The sequence below is a fragment of the Bos indicus x Bos taurus genome, chromosome 11, assembly GCF_003369695.1.
Source record: "Bos indicus x Bos taurus breed Angus x Brahman F1 hybrid chromosome 11, Bos_hybrid_MaternalHap_v2.0, whole genome shotgun sequence".
Lineage (NCBI taxonomy): Eukaryota > Metazoa > Chordata > Mammalia > Artiodactyla > Bovidae > Bos > Bos indicus x Bos taurus.
This window is the reverse complement of record NC_040086.1, coordinates 9,984,862-10,005,449: the sequence shown is the minus strand read 5'-3', so window position 1 is coordinate 10,005,449 and position 20,588 is coordinate 9,984,862. Positions and strand designations below refer to the sequence as shown.

At 40.6% G+C, this 20,588-nt stretch overlaps 2 protein-coding genes across 3 annotated transcripts in view; both read right to left on the bottom strand.

Moving 5' to 3' along the window:
- M1AP (meiosis 1 associated protein) overlaps positions 1–20,588 on the bottom strand; it is a 94,727-nt gene that overhangs the window by 4,304 nt on the left and 69,835 nt on the right. For both annotated transcript variants that reach the window (XR_003513289.1, XM_027554805.1), the window contains exons 6-7: positions 18,512–18,674; positions 17,407–17,548 (exon numbers count right to left, since the gene is read on the bottom strand). Coding sequence is in view for 1 of the 2 variants with exons in the window: in XM_027554805.1 (XP_027410606.1) it covers positions 17,407–17,548; positions 18,512–18,674 (305 nt within the window). In the remaining variant the exon portion in view is untranslated. The remainder of the gene's footprint in view (positions 1–17,406; positions 17,549–18,511; positions 18,675–20,588) is intronic.
- LOC113900665 (histone H2B type 1-H-like) lies at positions 6,756–8,031 on the bottom strand. The gene is made up of 2 exons (XM_027554362.1): positions 7,987–8,031; positions 6,756–7,190 (listed from the first exon to the last, which is right to left on the bottom strand). The coding sequence occupies exons 1-2, from the start codon at positions 8,029–8,031 to the stop codon at positions 6,765–6,767; spliced, it is 471 nt and encodes a 156-aa protein (XP_027410163.1). The 3' UTR covers positions 6,756–6,764.

Below are 20,588 nucleotides of genomic sequence, written 5' to 3'. Positions count from 1 at the left end.
CTGAGAAAGTAAGAAGTAGGGAAATTGAACTTTAAGGCTCCTATTTTGACTCTGAATTTCTAACCTCTTCCTGGACAGTGATTATTTGAAGTCCTGGAACCAAGCTTGAGCATGTTACCCAGGTCATGGGTTGACTTGTTCCTACAGGCACTGAACCTGTGATGGAAATAGTTAATTGACAAACCAGGTATCTGAGGTTGAGAAAAGGCAGTGGCATAGGGGTGTCTCAGAAGACCTTGGGATCCTCAAATTGAACAGTGCTTAATGACTTCGTTGCTATTGTTCAGTCACTAAGCCACGTCTGACTCTTTGCGACCCTGCGGACTGCAGCAGGCCAGGTTCCTCTGTCCTCTACTGTCTCCGGGAGTTGGCTCAAATTTACGTCTGTTTGGTTGGTGATGCTATCTAACCATCTCTTCCTCCGCCTCCCCCTTCTCCTTTTGCCTTCAGTCTTTCCCAGCATCAGCGACTTTTCCAGTGAGTTGGCTTTTCCCATCAGATGGCCAAGTATTGGAGCTTCAGCTTCAGCAACAGTCCTTCTGATGAATATTCAGGATTGATCTCCTTGCAGTCCAAGGGACTCTCAACAGTCTTCTCCAGCACCACCATTCAAAAGCATCAATTCTCTGGTGCTCAGCCTTCTTTATGGACCAACTGTCACATCTGTGTATGACAAATGAAAAAACCATAGCTTTGACTATACAGACCTTTGTTGGAGAAGTGATGTCTCTCCTTTTTAAGATGCTGTCTAGGTTTGTCATCGCTTTCCTTCCAAGGAGCAAGCCTCTTTTAATTTCACAGCTGAAGTCACCATCCACAGTAATTTTGGAGCCCAAGAAAAGAAAATCTGCCACCGCTTTCAATTTTTCCCCTTCTATTTGCCATGAAGTAATGGGACCAGATACCATGATCTTTGTTTTTTGAATGTTGAGTTTCAAGTCAGCTTTTACACTCTCCTGTTGCACCCTCATCAAGAGGCTCTTTAGTTCCTCTTCACTTTCTTTTTCTTTTTTTTTAAAAAAAGAATAAAAAAAAAAAAGAAAAAGAAAAAAAATCCTCTTCACTTTCTGCCATTAGGTTGGTATCATCTGCATCTCTGAGGTTGTTGATACTTCTCCCAGCAATACTTGATTCCAGCTTGTGATTCATCCAGCCTGGCATTTTGCATGATGTACTCTGCATAGAAGTTAAATAAGCAGAGTGACAATATACAGCCTTGTACTCCTTTCCCAATTCTGAACCAGTCCGTTGTTCCATGTGAGATTCTAACTGTTGTTTCTTAACCTTAATACAGGCTTCTCAGGAGACAGGTAAGGGGTCTAGTATTCCCATCTTTTATTTCTCATAGTTTGTTGTGATCCACACAGTCAAAGGATTTAGCATAGTCAATGAAGCAGAAGTAGATGTTTTTCTGGAATTCCCTTGCTTTTTCTGTGATCCAACAGGTGTTGGCAATTTGATCTCTGGTTCCTCTGCCTCTTTGAAACCCAACTTGTACATCTGGAAGTTCTCAGTTCACATACAGTTGAAGACTAGCTTGAAGGATTTTGGCATAACCTTGCTAGCATGTGAAATGAGCAAAACTGTATGGTAGTTTGAACATTCTTTGGCATTGCCCTTCTTTGGGATTAGAATGATTAGATGACTGCTGAGTACTTTAGAATATGTTTTTTTCTAATTCAAAAGAAAGGAGCATGAGTTGGATGCTGAATTTACCAGAAGGTGGGTGAAAAAATTTCTATACTTATGTTGTGGTTAGGGACTTTGCTATGTAAGGTGTCAGGGAGTTTAGATTTTAGGAGGTGGAGGTTGATTCTTATTAGAACAGGTGTGACAGGGGGAGAATTGAATGGCATGCTGTATTCCAAGTTCAGCCTGATTAAAGTCATCCTCCCCACTTCTAATTACTAAAGCTCTGAAGGAAGGTGTGGTGTGGCAGCCACTGTTGGTTTCCTGGACACTGCCCCCACCCCCTTTCTCTCTGTTAGTCTTTCAGTGATATGTAATGTGGACTTAAATAATGAGACATCAGCAGAAGTGGCTTCTGGAAAAGCTTTGTAATGTGCTGGCAGGCTTTTTGCGCTTGCACCCTGCCCCTTCTTTCTCCCTAGGACAGGACTTGATCTTAAGGCGCAGCAGCCAGCTTGTGACCATGAGGCAGCAGGCATGAGGATGAAGTATACCTGCTAAGGATGCTATGGGAAAACAGCAAGAGCCTGGGTCCTCGACAGCACTGATCAACTGCACCAGCCCCAGAATTCTGTCCTCGCTCTTTTGTTACATGAGAAAAATAAACTCTTACTCAAAGTAGAGTTGGGTTGGTTTTCTGTTAGTAACAGCCAGATGGATCTTTTACAGATTTCAAAGAAAAAGAAGAAGAGGTGGTTATTTATTTCTAGTATATGGGAAAACAGGAGTAGAAGGGACAATTCAATGGCACTGGTGTAGGCCTTGCTAGAGGGGCAGGTGGGAGTTTATTATTATCAAGTAAAAACTCTAATCTCACTAAACCATTCCTTCTTTGACTTGCCATCAATGATGAAAAAGTGAAAGTATTAGTCACTCAGTCATGTGTGACTCTTTGCAACCCCATGAACTGTAGCCCTCCAGTCTCCTCTGTCTGTGGAATTCTCCAGGCAAGAATACTGGAGTGGGTTGCCATTCCCTTCTCCAGGGGATCTTCCTGACCAAGGGATTAAACCTGGGTCTCCTGCATTGTAGGCAGATTCTTTATCATCTGAGCCACGAGGGAAGCCCATCAAGATAATGACCTGGGACCAAATCCATCCATTAAAGAAGCACTGACCCACTCCTGAGTGGGAGAGCTCCTGAGGCAGCCACTGAGAGTAGGGAAGAGCCAAGAGCACTCATTTTGCATTGCTTGTGGGAACAGACACATTTCATTGTCATATGTGTCTAGGAAGAGAAATTACAGCTAGATGTTGAAGCTGGTTTTAGAAAAGGCAGAGGAACCAGAGATCAAATTGCCAACATCTGCTGGATCATGGAAAAAGCAAGAGAGTTCCAGAAAAACATCTGTTTCTGCTTTATTGACTATGCCAAAGCCTTTGACTGTTTGGATCACAATAAACTGTGGAAAATTCTGAAAGAGATGGGAATACCAGACCACCTGATCTGCCTCTTGAGAAATTTGCATGCAGGTCAGGAAGCAACAGTTAGAACTGGACATGGAACAACAGACTGGTTCCAAATAGGAAAAGGAGTTCGTCAAGGCTGTATATTGTCACCCTGTTTATTTAACTTATATGCAGAGTACATCATGAGAAACGCTGGGCTGGAAGAAACACAAACTGGAATCAAGATTGCTGGGAGAAATATCAGTCACCTCAGATATGCAGATGACACCACCCTTATGGCAGAAAGTGAAGAGGAACTCAAAAGCCTCTTGATGAAAGTGAAAGTGGAGAGTGAAAAAGTTGGCTTAAAGCTCAACATTCAGAAAACGAAGATCATGGCATCCGGTCCCACCACTTCATGGGAAATAGATGGGGAAACAGTGGAAACAGTGTCAGACTTTATTTTTCTGGGCTCCAAAATCACTACAAATGGTGACCGCAGCCATGAAATTAAAAGACGCTTACTCCTTGGAAGGAAAGTTATGACCAACCTAGATAGCATATTGAAAAGCAGAGACATTACTTTGCCAACAAAGGTCCGTCTAGTCAAGGCTATGGTTTTTCCTGTGGTCATGTATGGATGTGAGAGTTGGACTGTGAAGAAGGCTGAGCACCGAAGAATTGATGCTTTTGAACTGTGGTGTTGGAGAAGACTCTTGAGAGTCCCTTGGACTGCAAGGAGATCCAACCAGTCCATTCTAAAGGAGATCAGCCCTGGGATGTCTTTGGAAAGAATGATGCTAAAGCTGAAACTCCAGTACTTTGGCCACCTCATGCGAAGAGTTGACTCATTGGAAAAGACTCTGATGCTGGGAAGGATTGGGGGCAGGAGGAGAAGGGGACGACGGAGGATGAGATGGCTGGATGGCATCACTGACTCGATGGACATGAGTCTGAGTGAACTCTGGGAGTTGGTGATAGACAGGGAGGCCTGGCGTGTTGGGATTCATGGGGTTGCAAAGAGTTGGACACGACTGAGCAACTGATCTGATCTGATAGTAAAGCCATGCATACCTGGGGATTTTTGGAATCTGGAAAGGCATCAGGAAGAAGTTGTTGCTTTGGCATTATTTGCTTATTCTCTCCCTCCAGAAGGCAGGATGCAGGAGGGGAAGAAAAAGAAGCTACAGTGACAACTCCTCTGCTGCTCTCATACTGGCTTCCACAGAGGAGACCAGGGGAAGATGGTAAATGGGATTCCAAACCCCCAAGCATCAGACTGTATATTCTTTTCAAATGAACATGGAACATTCTCCAGAACAGATCATGTGATAGGCCATAAAACAAACTGTAATAATTAAAAAAATTAAAATCATCCAAAGTATCTTCTCTGATCACAGTAGAATGCAATTAGAAATCAACAAAGAAAAGAAATTTGGGAAATTCATAAGTATAAGAAAATTAAATAACATACTCCTAAGTAATCAATGGATCAAGGAAGAAATCACAAAGAAAATTAGAAAGCAATCTGAGATGAGTTTAAGTAAAAAACACAACATACCAAAACTTATGAAATATAGCCAAAGCAGTGCTTAGAGGGAAATTTATAGCCGATAACTCCTCTATTAAACTAAAAAGAAAACAGATCTCAAATCAATACCTTAATCTTCTACCTTAAGAAACTAGAAGAAGAAGACCAAACTAAACTTAAAGCAAGTAGAAGGAAGGAAATTAAAAAATTACTGGAGTAAAAAAACATAAAATAGACAGTATAAAAATAGTAGAGAAAATCAATGGAACCAAAGTTGGTTCTTTGAAAAGATCAATAGAAATGTAAAAACCAGTTAGCTAGATTGATAAGAGAGAAAGAAAATATCTAAATTAGTAAAATCAAAAATAAAAGAGGTAGCATCAGGACTTTCCAGGTGGTCCAGCCGTTAAGACTCCGTGCTCCCAATGCAGGGGGCCTAGGTTTGATCCCTGGTCAGGAAACTAGATCCCACATGCCTCAATTAAGAGTTTACATGCTGCAACTAAGACCTGGCACCACCAAACAAAAATAAATATTAAATTAAAAAAAGAGGTAGCATCAATAGTGACCTTACAGAAATGAAAAATATTATAAGGGAATATTATAAACAATTGTATGACAACAAATTAGGTAACCTAGATGAAATGGACAGATTCCTAGAAAGACACGAACTGCTAAGACTGACTCAACAGGAAATAGAAAATCTTCTGAATAAATCTGTGTCAGGAGTCCCCAAGACTACTCCTGGGTTGAGTGATTCACTAAGAGGACTCACAAGACTTAGCATAAATATGACTTATTATGGCAAGAGAATACAAAAGAAAATCAGCATGAAGAAAAGGCTTATGGGTGAAGTTCAGAGGAAACAAAGTGTAAGCTTTTAAAAGTCCTCTACCTACAGAGTTGGGCTTCCCTGGTGGCTCAGTGGTAAAGAATCCTCCTGCAATGAAGGAGTTGCAGGAGATGCAGGTTCGATCCCTGGGTTGGGAAGGTCCCCTGGATGAGGCATGGCAACCCACTCCAGTATTCTTCCCTGGAGAATCCGATGGACAGAGGAGCCTGTGGGCAACAGTTCATATGGTTGCAAAGAGTTGGGGGCATGACTAAAGCAACTTAACATGCACACACACACATGCTGTAGAGTCACAGAACATACTTAATTCCTCTAGTGTTAAACTGTGGCAGTATATGTAAAATGTTGTCCACCAGAAGTCATTAGAGACTCAGTGCCCAACAGTTTTTTGGAGGTTGGTCACATAAGCACCTTGTACCCAGCACATCCCAAAGTTCTAGACTCCTGTAAGAAAAGCAGATGTCAGCACATACTTTTGCACAGTGAGCCACTGGGGGATGGTGGGAACACTCCCTAAATCCAAATTCCCATATGCCAGACAAGGGTTAATCTTGTAAGTAGGACTTTCTAAGCAAAGAAATCTCAGGCCTGCTATATAAACTTTTTGGCACAATCTATAACAAGTAAAGATATACAGTTAGTAATTAGAAGATTTTCCACAAAAAAAATTAAGGCCTAGATGGCTTTACTGGTGAATTGTGCCAAACCTTTAAATAAATATCATTAATCTTTCACAAATTCTTCCAAGAAAACAGAAGATGAAGGAAAACTTTGCAACTAATCTACGAGGCTAGTATTACCCTGATACTAAAACTAGAAAAAAAAATCACAAGAAAATTACAGACCACTATTCCTTACAAATATAGATGCAAAAAACCTCAGCAACATACCAGCCAACCAAATCCAGCAAATATAAAAAGGATTATACACTAAAAGTGGGATTTATTCTAGGAATGCAAGGTTGGCATAATATCTGAAAGACCAAACAATGTAATACATCATGTTAATAGACTAATGGATGGAACTACATAATTAACTCAATAAAGGTGGGAAATGCATTTGATAAAATTCATGATAAAAACATTCAACAGAATGGAACTTCCTCAACCTATCAAAGGCCTCCATAAAAAACTACAGTTAACATCATAGTGAAGTGAAAGTGAAGTCGCTCAGTCGTGTCCGACTCTTAGAGACCCCATGGACTACAGCCCACCAGGCCCTCTGTCCATGGGATTTTCCAGGCAAGAGTACTGGAGTGGGGTGCCATTGCCTTCTCTGTTAACAGCGGCTAGGCATATTATATTTACTTGGAGCTGGTATACTTGGTGACAGCCTTAGTGCCCTCGGACACGGCGTGCTTGGCCAGCTCCCAAGGTAGCAGCAAGCGCATGGCGGTCTGGATCTCCCTGGATGTGACAGTTGAGCGCTTGTTGTAATGCGCCAGGCACGATGCCTCGCCAGCGATGCGCTCGAAAATGTCGTTGACGAAGGAGTTCATGATTCCCACGGCCTTGGACGAGATGCCCGTGTCCGGATGGACTTGCTTCAGCACCTTGTACACGTACACGGAGTAGCTCTTCTTGCGGCTGCGCTTGCGCTTCTTGCCGTCCTTCTTCTGGGCCTTGGTCATAGCTTTTTTAGAGCCCTTTTTAGGGGCAGGAGCAGACTTAGCCGGTTCAGGGATGTCTATAATGACAACACCCAACAACACAGACTGGGTGCTTAGCCCCTAAGATTAGGAGCAAGACAAAGATGTCTGCACTTGTCATTTCTATTCAACAATGTTGGAGATGTACTGAAGACCAAAGGGCCATTTCCCACATTTCTGGACTATTAGCCCCTCTAGGATTATGAGCATGTTAATATCCTAGCACTTGAGGACTAATATTTTTAAAATTTTATTTAGAAAAATATAATAATGTGACATTTCTCAACATCAGAGAGCTAAGGTGCACATTGATACCATTTACCAGTTCTGTGAAGGTTGAAATAGATGTGATAATGGGTACATGGGTGGGGACAGGGAAAAAAGAAAGAGTAGGGGCAGGCTGTGGTGGGAGGCAGGAACAGCTTCATAGTGAAGGTATTTAAGCAGAATCTGGAAAAAAGTTAAAAAAATTTGTTGTGTGGCTAAGGCAAGGGGAAGGGAGCAGCATGAAAAAGGGTGTGGTGGTGTGAAGCAGTTTAGCATCTTTGGGAAACATTTAGTAATTTATAAGTATGGCTGGTGTGGAGGATAGAAGGGACATGGTGAAAGATGAAGCAAGAGGCTGGGTCACAAGAAGGCTACTGATGCTGTGCTATCCTGCTATTCTAGCCCCTGTCTGTATACACTGGAGGCTGTATACTCTAACTACATTCTGATCATTTTTAACAAATGGCTCTTGACCTGCCATCACCCCACTCTCAGCTTAGATTCTTGCTCTTGACTCTTTGCCTAATATAACCAAGGAATTTCCATTTCCCCACCCATTTACAGCCCAACCAGGTCATTGCCTATGTACTTTGACTTCTGCTGGGCATACCTTGGCTTGAATCCTGTCACTTCTGTGGCCAATTAGGGCAGACATGGGTTGTAAAGCTCTGGAATGTGTATCCAGAAATTCTGACATTTTAAGTTGGAAACTGAAAGATCTATTAAATACTTAATATAAAGATCTGTTAAATAGGTGGTATTTTCATTTCTTTTCCTAGTTCACACAGACATGACTTTGTAAGAGAAATGAGGATGTGGAAAGTGAGTCACTAGCTACATAATGGGGACTATGTAGTAGGATTTGGTAACTGAAAAGATGTTTTCCTAGTGATGAATAAATTCATCTAATAAATACTTGGAAAAATTAAATATATAATTCCCTACCACATTCTCCAAAGTGGTTATCCAAGTTTAGAAAAAGGCAACAACAACAACAACAAAATAAACAATTAGGGGGACTGGACAAAGGAAATAAAAGGTGCTGCTCCGTGCTCAGTCACTTAGTCATGTCCGACTCTTTGCAACCCCAGGGACTGTAGCCCGCCAGGCTCCTCTGTCCATGGAATTTTCCAGGCAAGAATACTGGAGTGGGTTGAAGGGTGATAGTAGAGCCAAGATTAGATAAGATCATAAAAATGCAAACCGCCCACTTTTGCTAGAAGCTATGCCCAGGAACCTGAAAATGAGAACACGGTGGAACCAGCCAACTAACTGAGGGTAAACGAGAAAATGTATTACAGATTGTCCAGTCAGATAAAGGATGCAAAAGGGAATAAATGAACATTTAATAACCTTCAACTTCTACATTTAAGTGGGTTGGAATGGCCAGAGGCAGACTGGTTTTCCTGCCTAGAATATCTGTGAAAGCTGAAAAATATATAGAAACCATTTGGTTGAGGGCTGTGAGAAAGTGCTGAGACAACAGAAGTGAGAGGTAGCTAAGTTTCTGGAAAAGGAAGAATTCGGAGAAGTGAGAGAGGTATTGTAATCCTGAGGGCATATGTTTATTTTGACTTGAAGGGAATGGTGGTTGGGAACTGATAATCTAGGATTTATATCTCCTGAGGCAGTTGCAAGGGAACAGAGAAACTAGCAGAACTTTTTGGTGGAGATTTGACAGGGGTAAGACAGTTGCTCAAGTCAGTTTCTCACTTACCATATTTGCCAAATACTGGGGCTGCATGGAGCAGAGGACAAAAACACCCAAGGAGAAAGTCTCTAGAAGTAGAGCATTTTAGCAGACTTGAGAAACAGTGATTAGAGTTGGGATCGTCATGCGTATTATAGACCAGGTTTTCAGTGGAAAATTCTAGAGGGCCTGGAGCAAACCAGGGGTAGATTGAGACTTATCAGAACTACAGCCCAGCCTTGACTCAGCACAGCTCCTGAGTAGAAAAGGATGATTTGTCAAAATTATCTGCTTAGTGCAGGGCAGGATAAACTTGCTCAGAGGAAGCTAACACCACCTGGAGCCTTTATAATTTCTCTAGGCACAATGAGCATCTTTCATTAAAATATTACCAGGTTCACCAAAAGACAAGAAACACAAATGAAGAAAGAGACAATAGATACAGAACTACAAGTGATCCAGGTGTTGAGTTTAGCAAAGTACCTTAAAATAACTATGATTAGTTTGTTTAAAAAAATACGTTAAAATGTGGAGAACTTCTCCAGAGAATTAGAATCCATAAAAAAGAAACATATGTAATTCATAGAACTACTAACCAACCATTATGTACAAATCATATGCCAGATGTATGCCAGGTGCTTTACACATGTAGTATTACTTAGTCATCTTAAAAACCACACGAGGTATTTTTTATTGTCTTGTTTTACATGTGAAAGAGACAAGGGTTACTAATATGTCCATCATGCATCTTCTCCCTCTTTTCCCTTCTCTCACACTCCACTTCTACTCATGAAAGGAGAAGCTGTGTGGATTCTATTCCTGTATATTTTAGATAGGTAAAGAGAGACAGGACCTAAGAGGGAAGGGACTATGTCAGAGAGGCTAAATCAATCTGTAGAATATATGTATATATATATACGGCTGAGAGAGGAAGGAGATAGAGGAACAGGAACTGGAACAGAGTCTTAGTTTTTGTGTGTGCATGTATGTGAAAGGCTCTTAGAACATCTCCAGGTTAGATATGATTGAGGAGTAGAGGAAGAAAATTTGAAAAATATCATTGTGGGTAATGAACTATTTCCTGTTTGGTGTTCTTTGAAAGCACACATAAATTAATTTTAAAATTACTATTTGTCTTCTGGGTAGTGCTTCTTTATATGCCATTTATATGGAGACTACAGCACGTGGGGCCACTAGATTTGTTAGGGTCACAAATAGATAAATACACTTATGTTTAGAGAGGTTAAGTATACGGCCTAAGTTCACATAATTGGAAAATAATGAAGCTTTCAGAAACCTAGGACCATCTGATTCCAAAGCCCACACTTTTCACGGACAATATAAACTGTATTTTACCACAACAGATTAGAAAACTGCCTGGCCTTACCATCACCCTGATACCAAAACCAAAGATGCCACACAAAAAAAGAAAATTATAGGCCAACATCACTGATGAACATAGATGCAAATATCCTCAACAAAATTCTAGCAAACAGAATCCAACAACATATAAAAAAGATCATACTTCATGATCAAGAGGGCTTTATCCCAAGGATGCAAGGGTTTTTCAATATATGCAAATCAATCAATGTGATACACCATATTAACAAACTGAAAGATAAAAGTAATATGATCAACTCAATAGATACGGAAAAAGCTCTTGACAAATTCAATACACATTTATGATAAAAAAAACTCTCCAGAAAATAGGCATTAAAAAAAAATCTCAACATAATAAAGGCCATATATGACAAACCCACAGCAAACATTATTCTCAATGGTGAAAAACTGAAAGCATTTCCTCTAAGATCAGGAACAAGACAAGGATATCCACTCTCACCACTATTATTCAACATAGTTTTGGAAATCCTAGCTACAGCAATCAGAGAAGAAAAAGAAATAAAAAGAATCTTGACTGGAAAAGAAGAAGTAAAACTCTATTTGCAGATGGCATGGTACTATACATAGAAAACCCTAAAGATGCCACCAGAAAATTACTAGAGCTAATCAATGAATATAGCAAAGCCACAGGATATAAAATTAATAACATAAATCTCTTGCATTCTTATACACTAACAATGAAAAGTCAGAAAGAGAAATTATCCCATTCACCATGGCAACAAAAAGAATAAAACACCTGGGAATAAACCTACCTAAAGAGACAAAAGACCTGTATGCAGAAAACTATAAGACACTGATGAAAGAAATCAAAGATGACACAAATAGATGGAGAGATACCATGTTCCTAGTCAGTATTGTGAAAATGACTATACTACCCAAAGCAATCTACAGATTCAATGCAATTTCAATCTCTATCAAACTACCAATGGTATTTTTCTAGAATTAGAACAAAAAATTTCACAATTTGTATGGAAACACAAAAGACCCTGAATAGCCAAAGCAATCTTGAAAAAGAAGAATGGAGCTGGAGGAATCAACCTGCCTGACTTCAGACTGTACTCCAAATCTACAATTATCAAGACACTGGCACAAAACAGAAATATAGACCAATGGAACACTGGCATAAAAACAGATATACAGACCAATGGAACAAAATTGAAAGCCCAGAGATAAATCCATGCACTTATGGGCACCTTATCTTTAACAAAGGAAGCAAGAATATATAGTAGAGAAAAGACAGTCTCTTCGATAAGTGGTGCTGGGAAAACTAGACAGCTACATGCAAAAGAATGAAATTAGAACACTTCCTAACACCATACACAAACATTAACTCAAAATGGATAAAAGACCTAAATATAAGACCAGAAATTATAAAACTCTTAGGGGAAAACACAGGCAGAACATTCTTTGACATAAATCACAGCAAGATCCTCTATAACTCACCTCCTAGAGTAATGGAAACAAAACCAAAAATAAACAAACAGGACCTAATTTAACTTAAAAGCCTTTGCACAGCAAAGGGAGCTATAAACAAGATGAAAAGATAACCCTCACAATGGGAGAAAATAGTAGCAAATGAAACAACTGACAAAGGATTAATCTTCAAAATATACAAGCAGCTCATTCAGTTCAATACCAGAAAAACAAACAATCCAATCAAAAAGTGGGCAGAAGACCTAGACAGACATTTCTTCTAAGAAGAAATACAGATGGCGAATAAACACATGAAACGATGCTCAACATTGCTCATTATTAGAGAAATGCAAATCAAAACTACAATGAGGAGTTATCACTTCACATGCGCTGGAATGGTTATCCTCCAAAAAAATCTATAAACAGTAAGTGCTGGAGAGGGTGTGGAGAAAAGGAAACTCTCTTATACTGTTAGTGGGAATGCAAATTGATATAGCCACTATGGAGAACATTATGGAACTTCCTTAAAAAATGAGGAATAAAACTACCATATGACCCAACAATCTCACTACTGGACATACACCTTGAGGAAGTCATAATTAAAAAAGACACATGCACCCCAATGTTCATCACAGCACTATTTACAATAGGTAGGACGTGGGAGCAACCTGGATGTCCATTAACAGATGAATGGATAAAGAAGCTGTGATACATATACACAATGGAATATTACTCAGCCATAAAAAGGAACACATTTGACTCAGTTCTACCAAGGTAGAGCCTATTATACAGAGTGAAGTAAGTTCAGAAAGAGACAAATATCGTATATTAATGCACATATATGGAATCTAGAAAGATGGCACTGATGTACCTAACTGCAGGGCAGCAGTGGAGATGCAGACACTGAGAAGAGACTTGTGGACACAGCAGGGGAAGGAGAGGGTGGGGCGAATTGAGAGGGTAGCATGGAAACGTATACATTACCATAGGTAAAATTAAGTAGCCAGTGGAAATTTACTGTATGATGCAGGGAGCTCTGTGATAACCTACAGGGGTGGGATGGGGTAGGAGGTAGGGTGGGAGGTTTAAGAGGGAGGGGACATATGTATACCTATGGCTGATTCATGATATATAGTAGAAACCAACACAATACTATAAAGCAATTATCCTCCAATTAAACAAGATAAATTAAAAAATAAAAAATTTAAATGGTATTTATGGACATTTATTGAGAACCTGCTGTGTTCCATGTACTGTTCTAATCATGGGAACTATAAAGAAAAATGAAAAGCTGCTGTTCTCAACAAAATCATTATTGGCATAAAGTACTACTTGAATTATATTGAAAACATTCCTACCAAATAAAGAAAATGAGAAAAGAAAAAGAAAAAAGAAAAGAAGACTGCCTGGTCTTGACTTCCAACAAAGAGAGATAGCAAAAGAAGAGTTTCTACTCTAAACCTAAATTTGAATAAGGCTGAGGAATTAGTTGGTAAAATGGGGAAGTGGTAGAAATTTCAGGAAAAGGCAACCATGTTTTCCTAGAGTCTGGGTAGTCAAATTTATATCATAGGCTTTAACCAAAACCATAGGATCATATATTTTAAAAACAAATTGAAATATACTTTTCTCCAAAAAGAAACAGAATGCACAAAGTCATTCTGGTAAATACAGGCATCCAGAAAGGCCTCATTGCAGGAGCAACATCTGAGCTGAGTCCTTCAGAATGAGGTAGAATTTGAACAGATGGAGATAGGAGAAGGGAAAACGTGAAAAAAAGTTCAGTGGTGGGGTGATTTTAAGTTTGTATATTAATTTGGTTGGACTGTATGATATAGGAAGGAGAATAACGGGAGGCAAGGATGGAGTTTGACTACCTAGCTAAGGAATATAGACTTTAAAATATGATTAATAGGAAGCCACAAAATAGTTTTAAGCTGAAGAGTGGCAGGATCAGTGCTGTGTTTCAAGAAGATTAATCTGGCAGCAGTATGGAAAATGGATTGGGAAGGGGCAACACTAAAAGCCAAGTTAAGCAATTACTGTAACATTAAAGGAAAGAGGGGAAGGGGACTTGACCTAAGATAATGATAAGAAGAATAGAGAGGAAAAAATACATACAGTAGATGTTATGGTGTTAGAGCAGGCACGACATAAGTAATCAGGTGACATTAGGGGAATGCTTCAAGAAGATTAAGCTGACTTAAAGAACAGAGCAAATTAGGAGTGACAGATTGGACACAGGGAAGCAAATTAGGAGTTTACTGAAGAAGTAAGTCTTGGTGAGAACAAGCAGTGGGAAGGGGGAGGGAAGAACAGTTACAACTCCTGAGAAAAAATTTGATATGACTTAGGAATGAAATGGGTGTAAAGGGTGAGAAGGCTGAAAGTGACTGAGGTTTCAAGCCTGGGTGAGTAGACAGTGGTGGTGCTGCTATTAACAGAAAGACAGAAGTTAGAATGAGAAGTTAGCTGGAGGGGAAACAACAAAGTGAGAAACAGAAGGAAAAAAAAAAGAAGTCAAAAGATTTACATGGGGAGCCGATGACATCAGATTCTGAAAGAACATATGAAAGAGGTGTGAGAAAGAAGTGCTGAGAACTTGTAAAAATAGGATCAGGAAGGTTAAAACTCTAAATAAGTCTTGTCACATAGTAGGGACTCCAAAAATATTTGGTGTTGAATGAATGAACAGAAGCTTGTGAATTTTTCCCTCCATAACACACTGCCTTTCAGGCTTTTTGCTGCTTGGAGATGCCACGTGAGAAGCAAGAAGGGAGAGCCATTCAAACACTATTTTGCTTCTTTCCTTTCTAGAAGAGGAGAGTGGTCTTTGATCTGATGGAGTGGAGCACAAGAAGCACAACATGGGTAAGGAAGGAAGTACCTCCTACCAGTTTAAGTGAATTCGAGTCCAGTGAAGTACAGAGGCACGGGGTGTTAAGTGAAGGGAGAAGGATTAGCTTTGGTGCTGTAGTCTGTGTTTATCTGGCTACACTGGTAGCAGAAACCAAGGAGTTAAAAGTATGACACATATTTTTAAAAAGTACGTAGTCAGCAGAACTACATTCAAATTCTGACGAGATCACTTCAGTAGCTGCGTGACCTTTGGTAAGTCACTTGATCTCTTTAGTCTTCTCTATCTGTAAAAATAGGGATAGCAATTTATCTCATGGAATTACTGTGAGGATTAAATGAGTTAAGATATGCAAAGCACTTGGTTAAGTGACTAGCTCTTATTATAATAAGTGCTACCAAAAATGGGTATCTGCTAGACTTGGATCAACTACATACTTGTGAGTTTGCATGGGAGAGGAGTGCTAAAGAAGAGGTCTCTTTGGCCTCTACAACTATACCTGGCACACGGTGCTCAATAAATGCACGCTTAGTTGCTCAGTCCTGTCTGACTCTTTGCAACCTCAATGACTGTAGCCTGCCAGGCGCCTCTGTCTATGGGATTCTCCAGGCAAGAATACTGGAGTGGGTTGCCATTTTCTACTCTAGGGCATCTTCCCAACCCAGGGATCAAGCCCGAATCTTCTATGTCTTCTGTATTGGCTGGCGGATTCTTTACCACTGAACCGCCTGGGAAGCGCTCAATAAATATTTGTTGAACGAATAAATATGGATTCTCACATCCCAAGTTCAGAGGCAGAGAGACTCTAATCTCATGTAATGTAAGCCAGGATGGAAAAGAATAGTCTTTCCCATCCTCACTATAAACTATTATTGCTACATAATACCTCATTGCTTGGGTGAATTGTTGTTCTTCTAACCTTTCCCCTATTTCAATTTAACAATTCTTCTATTTAGGACATTAAAGTTGTTTCCAGTTTTTTACCATTGTAAATAACACCGAGATAAACATTACCATACCTATGGTCATACTTTTCTCTCTTTCCTCACTGTTTTCTTGGGCTATATTCCTGGTAGTAGAATTAAAGTGTTGAGGGTTACCACTTTTCAGAAAATTTATACTCCCTCTATCAGTGTATTAAAATGCAAATGTCTGTTTAAGATATCATGTTCAAAAGAATGTATTGAAGCCCCTTGAGAGAAATTTCTCCCCAGTAGATCTCCAAGATCCTGAGGAATCAGGTAGAGTATAGTAAACTGAGTGGTTGGGCTTTAACAGTCAGGAGGTATCTGTTGCCTCTGCTCTGCAAAGATAGGAGATGGGTGTTCGTCAGATAGGAAACAGGAACTTAGTGGGTGGACCTAAAAGGGAGTGTGGGCTTTGAAACAGGAAAAAAGAAGTCTGCTTCTGATAGTGAAAGAGACACATTATTGTGTTGTCTTGATCTCCCATATCCTACTGGGTCAAACTGTTATTCTGTAGCCACTAAGTAGTTATACTCAACCCTGAATTGCATTTACAGTTTTTTCATTTTGCTTTCTCAGTGTTGTATTACTGTTTCATGTGTATGATCGTTTTAGATTTTTCATTTCAGGAAATGGTAAACCAGAAACCAGGCAGTTATTTGATACTTTCCTCTTTCTCTCTCCCTATATCCAATCCTTCACAAGTTCTCTTTCTCTAAAATACTGCTTTAATTGGTTTACTTTTCTCATCTTGACTTCAATATCCAATACCAAGCCAAAATCGTCTCTTGCCTAGACTATTTCAGCGCCCTCCTACCTTATTTTCTTGTTTTCATTTTTGCTTTGGAAAGTTCATTTCTAAATTTTGGCACAATTAATCATTTAAACATTTAAATAGATGATGTCATTTCTAATGATTTCTTTCTGTACATAAAGTCCCACGTTCTCAGTTTGGGCTACAAATCCTGGTATGATTTTAGCCTGCTCACTTTTAGCTCCTCACCTTTTGGTTCTCTCTATTCTTGCTCATTTTGTTTCAGTCACAATGATCATTCCATTCTTGATTTGAGGATCATCTCTTTCTGGCCTTTGGGTCTTTGCACATGGATTTCTCTGCACCTGGAATGGTCTTCCTGCCACCCTTCACCTAGCTAATTCCTTCATCTGGCAGATCTCAGTTTAATCGTCACTTTTATAGAGAGGCTATATTTTAGCAAGCCCTTATTTTCCTTCATAAACTTCTCACAATTAGGAATATACATATTTAATTCTGTCTCTTTCATTAGAAAGTTTTTTGAGACCACAGATAATGTCTACCATAATAGATTGAATATCTGGGACTTAGCACAATTTCTAGCATAGACTATGTGTTCTTCATTGAAATAAACCATAATATCCAGCATAGTGATAGGAAGAAAATAGGGTTTAAGATATAGTTACTTAAGGACAATTTCCTGTTGCCATTAAAATGTAAAATCAGGGATTTTTAAGTTTAGTGTCATATAACGGAATTCAGGAATTATTCTCTATAGCATGAAACTAACAAAGGCAAGTCATACTTGATCCATATTTCAAAGTATGTCCAGTTTTTCTCTATCCTCTGGAAGACTGGGACAGATTTGGGATCAGGGCAGGATTAAATTAGCTGCTTCCCTCTGGTGGGTACTTTAACACTCTTCATCACCTGGTGACATGGGCACTCACCAGTAGGCTGTGACACAAAGCATGGAAATGCTGCTGATTTGTTTCCAGCTCATCCCATTCCAGCCGCCAACAGCTTGTGGGTCTGAGGATGAAGGGGAGTCCATATGTCAATGATTCGCAGACCCCACTGGATTTTAGAGCCCTGGGAAGAGACAATGGAAGTATGAGGCTCCTTCGTGATATCCAGAACCTTGACCCAGATCCACTTAAATTTAGCTTAAGTCTAAGACTCTATTGTGAAATCCTTTAGGTTAGGGCCTGTGAATTATTCACCTTAGGATGTACCTATCAGGGTATATGGCACACAGCAGAGTCTCAAAGTCTGTCAATGAATGAATGCAGCACCTATTCTGAGACCTCAAGACTCTGATGGGTATTTCCTCTCCTGAGCTTACTCTGTCCCATTCATTCCTGCTGCAGCAACCACATTATACAACAGTATGCTAACTATCTGCATCCCAGACCTGGTTCTTCTGTGGCAAGATGCTGACGGAAGACACAGTTAAGAAGAGATTTCGTTTAAGCAGTTTCCCCAGCAGCATCCATGGGCCCAAGTCCATAGACAAGCTTACTCAGATACCTGCATGTGGGCACTGTGACAGAACTAGGAAGCAGTAAAAGTGGTCTTTGCCATCATTCCTAATTCAGCTCTGGAACTGATTCTCTCAGAAACAAGAATTCTAGTACTTAAAGAAATGGAAAGGTGGGGTAGATCCTAGGTGCCACTCGTTCCTTGATGATCAGACCTCTGTCCTGATGTCTAAACATAGTAGGTGTTTAATAAACATTTGCTGAATGGATAAACATTGCTCTGTTTATCTTTTTTTCCTCTGCATTCTCAGAGACTTTCTGGATTTCCAGTCTTCATCCAGACTTTAGAATATTCTACTGAGACATATCTTTCACTGTCTCCTCATTCATCTCCACATACTGAGCAGCCTGACCTTGCTATTTCACGCCCACACCTGTAGTTGCTACTCTGGAATTGACCCCCTGCTGCCTGACACTTGGGGATGCCCATGCCCTCCCTCTATCTTAGTCTTCCTAGCTGGAACCAATAAGAATAAATATTTGCATGGATTAGGGAGGTTCTCTTGGACCATACTTGATCACCCGGAGCTTGTAACAAGAGGCTGGTGACTGGGAAACCATCTGGTAGAGGGTGCTGAAGTCTCCTTTGGGGTCATCCATCCTCAAGGAGCCATCAGCTGTTCCAGGGAGTAGGGATGGGCTGAGAAGTCGTTCTTGGAGATCACATTTCAGGCACACTGCAATAAAAATGGCATTTGGGGAGGGATTGTTTGTCACAAGTTACCTCAGGCTATATGATTAAGAGAGATCATCTGCCACCCATTCCGTGTCCACCAGGCAAGTAAGGGTTGGGAGGCAGGAAAGTGGACAGAGGAGCAGGTCTGAAATAATATTGCTCTACATAACAGGTAACTTTATTTTCTGGGTGTGACATGATTTTTTTTTCTTGTTTTACTTCTGGGCTGGCTGAGCAGTTTCCTCATAGTGAGAGATCTGGCTTGTGATTGAGTCCGAGAGGAATGTGTGTCTGCTGTGGAGGAGGCAGTTAACACTGCAATATGCAGGGCCTTTTGGCAATCAGAGAAGGAAATGTTGCCCCTCCTGCTTCCCTGTGGCTAAGCTTTGGCAAGACTGCAGGTCAGATGAAGGAAGAGCAGGAAAGCAGAAGTCAGGCAGTCAGCTGACAGCTACTGCTTCTGTGTGAGCTCTTCCAGGACACTCGAGGGAGGGGGAGGACTAAGTTCCTGAAACGGTTTATTTTATAATTCCCCAAGTGAATAGAACCTTTTGGACCTTGCAACATCACTATGGCAACATACAACACTTCTGAGGGTGTTCCGACTATGTATGGGTTATTCATGGAGGTTTTTTATGCTTCCGTAAGCTTCTTCTCCAGCAGGCATGTTCACATGTCACAGTGTACAATGTTCTGTTGCTCTGGATTTGAATCCTTGATACTATGAAGGTTTTAAATGAAATATATATTGGGTTTAAGTATTGTTAACAAACTATGAATATATGAGTGTTCTGTACTTGTGAGAAGGTTAGCTGTTGATGTCAGTGATTTATGAAATGACTGAAGTACCTGCAACATGAGGTAAAAACAAAAGTAGAAATAATGTAGAAAGAATAGGTCTAGCTGGGCCTGGCAACCAGACCTGGACATCACTTCTGGATGAGAGAGCTCTTGGCCAGGTGTGTCCCAGAGCCCAGGAAGTCATTAGGAGGGACTCTGCCTAGGACTCCTGCTACTGCTAAGTTGCTTCAGTCATGTCCGACTCTGCGACCCCATACACGGCCTCCTACTAGGCTCCCCCGTCCCTGGGATTCTTCAGGCAAGAACACTGGAGTGGGTTGCCATTTCCTCCTCCAATGCATGAAAGGGAAAAGTGAAAGTGAAGTCGCTCAGTCGTGTCCGACTCTTAGCGACCCCATGGACTGCAGCCCACCAGGCTCCTCCGTCCGTGGGTTTTTCCAGGCCAGAGTGCTGGAGTGGGGTGCCATTGCCTTCTCCGGCCTAGGACTCCAGCTTCCCCTTACTTCCTCTGTGCCTGACTGCTTCATTGTTGGGTCCTTGGGTTTTAGGATTAGACAGCTGTGCTCATCTGACTGAGGTTCTTGACTTTGGCTGCAGTAAGAATCACCTAGTGAACTTGTAAAAGGTACGGATGTCTGGCCCCTACCTCACACCAGCAAAACTGGGATCTCTGGGGCTGGAGCTGATATTGTATTTTTAAAAGTTCCTCATTTGATTCTTACTGTAGCCAGGGATGAGAACTAATGGAACCGTAGTCTCAGCAATGTTCCAAACCTGGGAAAGGTGTTTTAGCAGGGTTTGAGTCTAGAACCAGATATGCTTCTCATCACTCAGACCCAGGTGCAGAGACAGCAGAGACCAAGAATGAGAAAAGAAGTTCATCCGAGGCAGACTATGCTCTGTCAGAAAGAGGCCTCTGAGGAAGCATCTAGGGAGAGGGTGAAGGAAGCAGGTAGTGTTGGGTGGAGAACCTTGTAAAGAGAAGTCAGAGTGAACATCTGAAGAGCAGTCCTCAAAAGATTATATATTAGGAGAGCTTAGGGGTTTAATTAGCTTTTTTTTTTTTTTCCCCTTAGGGAAACACATTTCTAGAAATTCACATAAAGAGCAATGC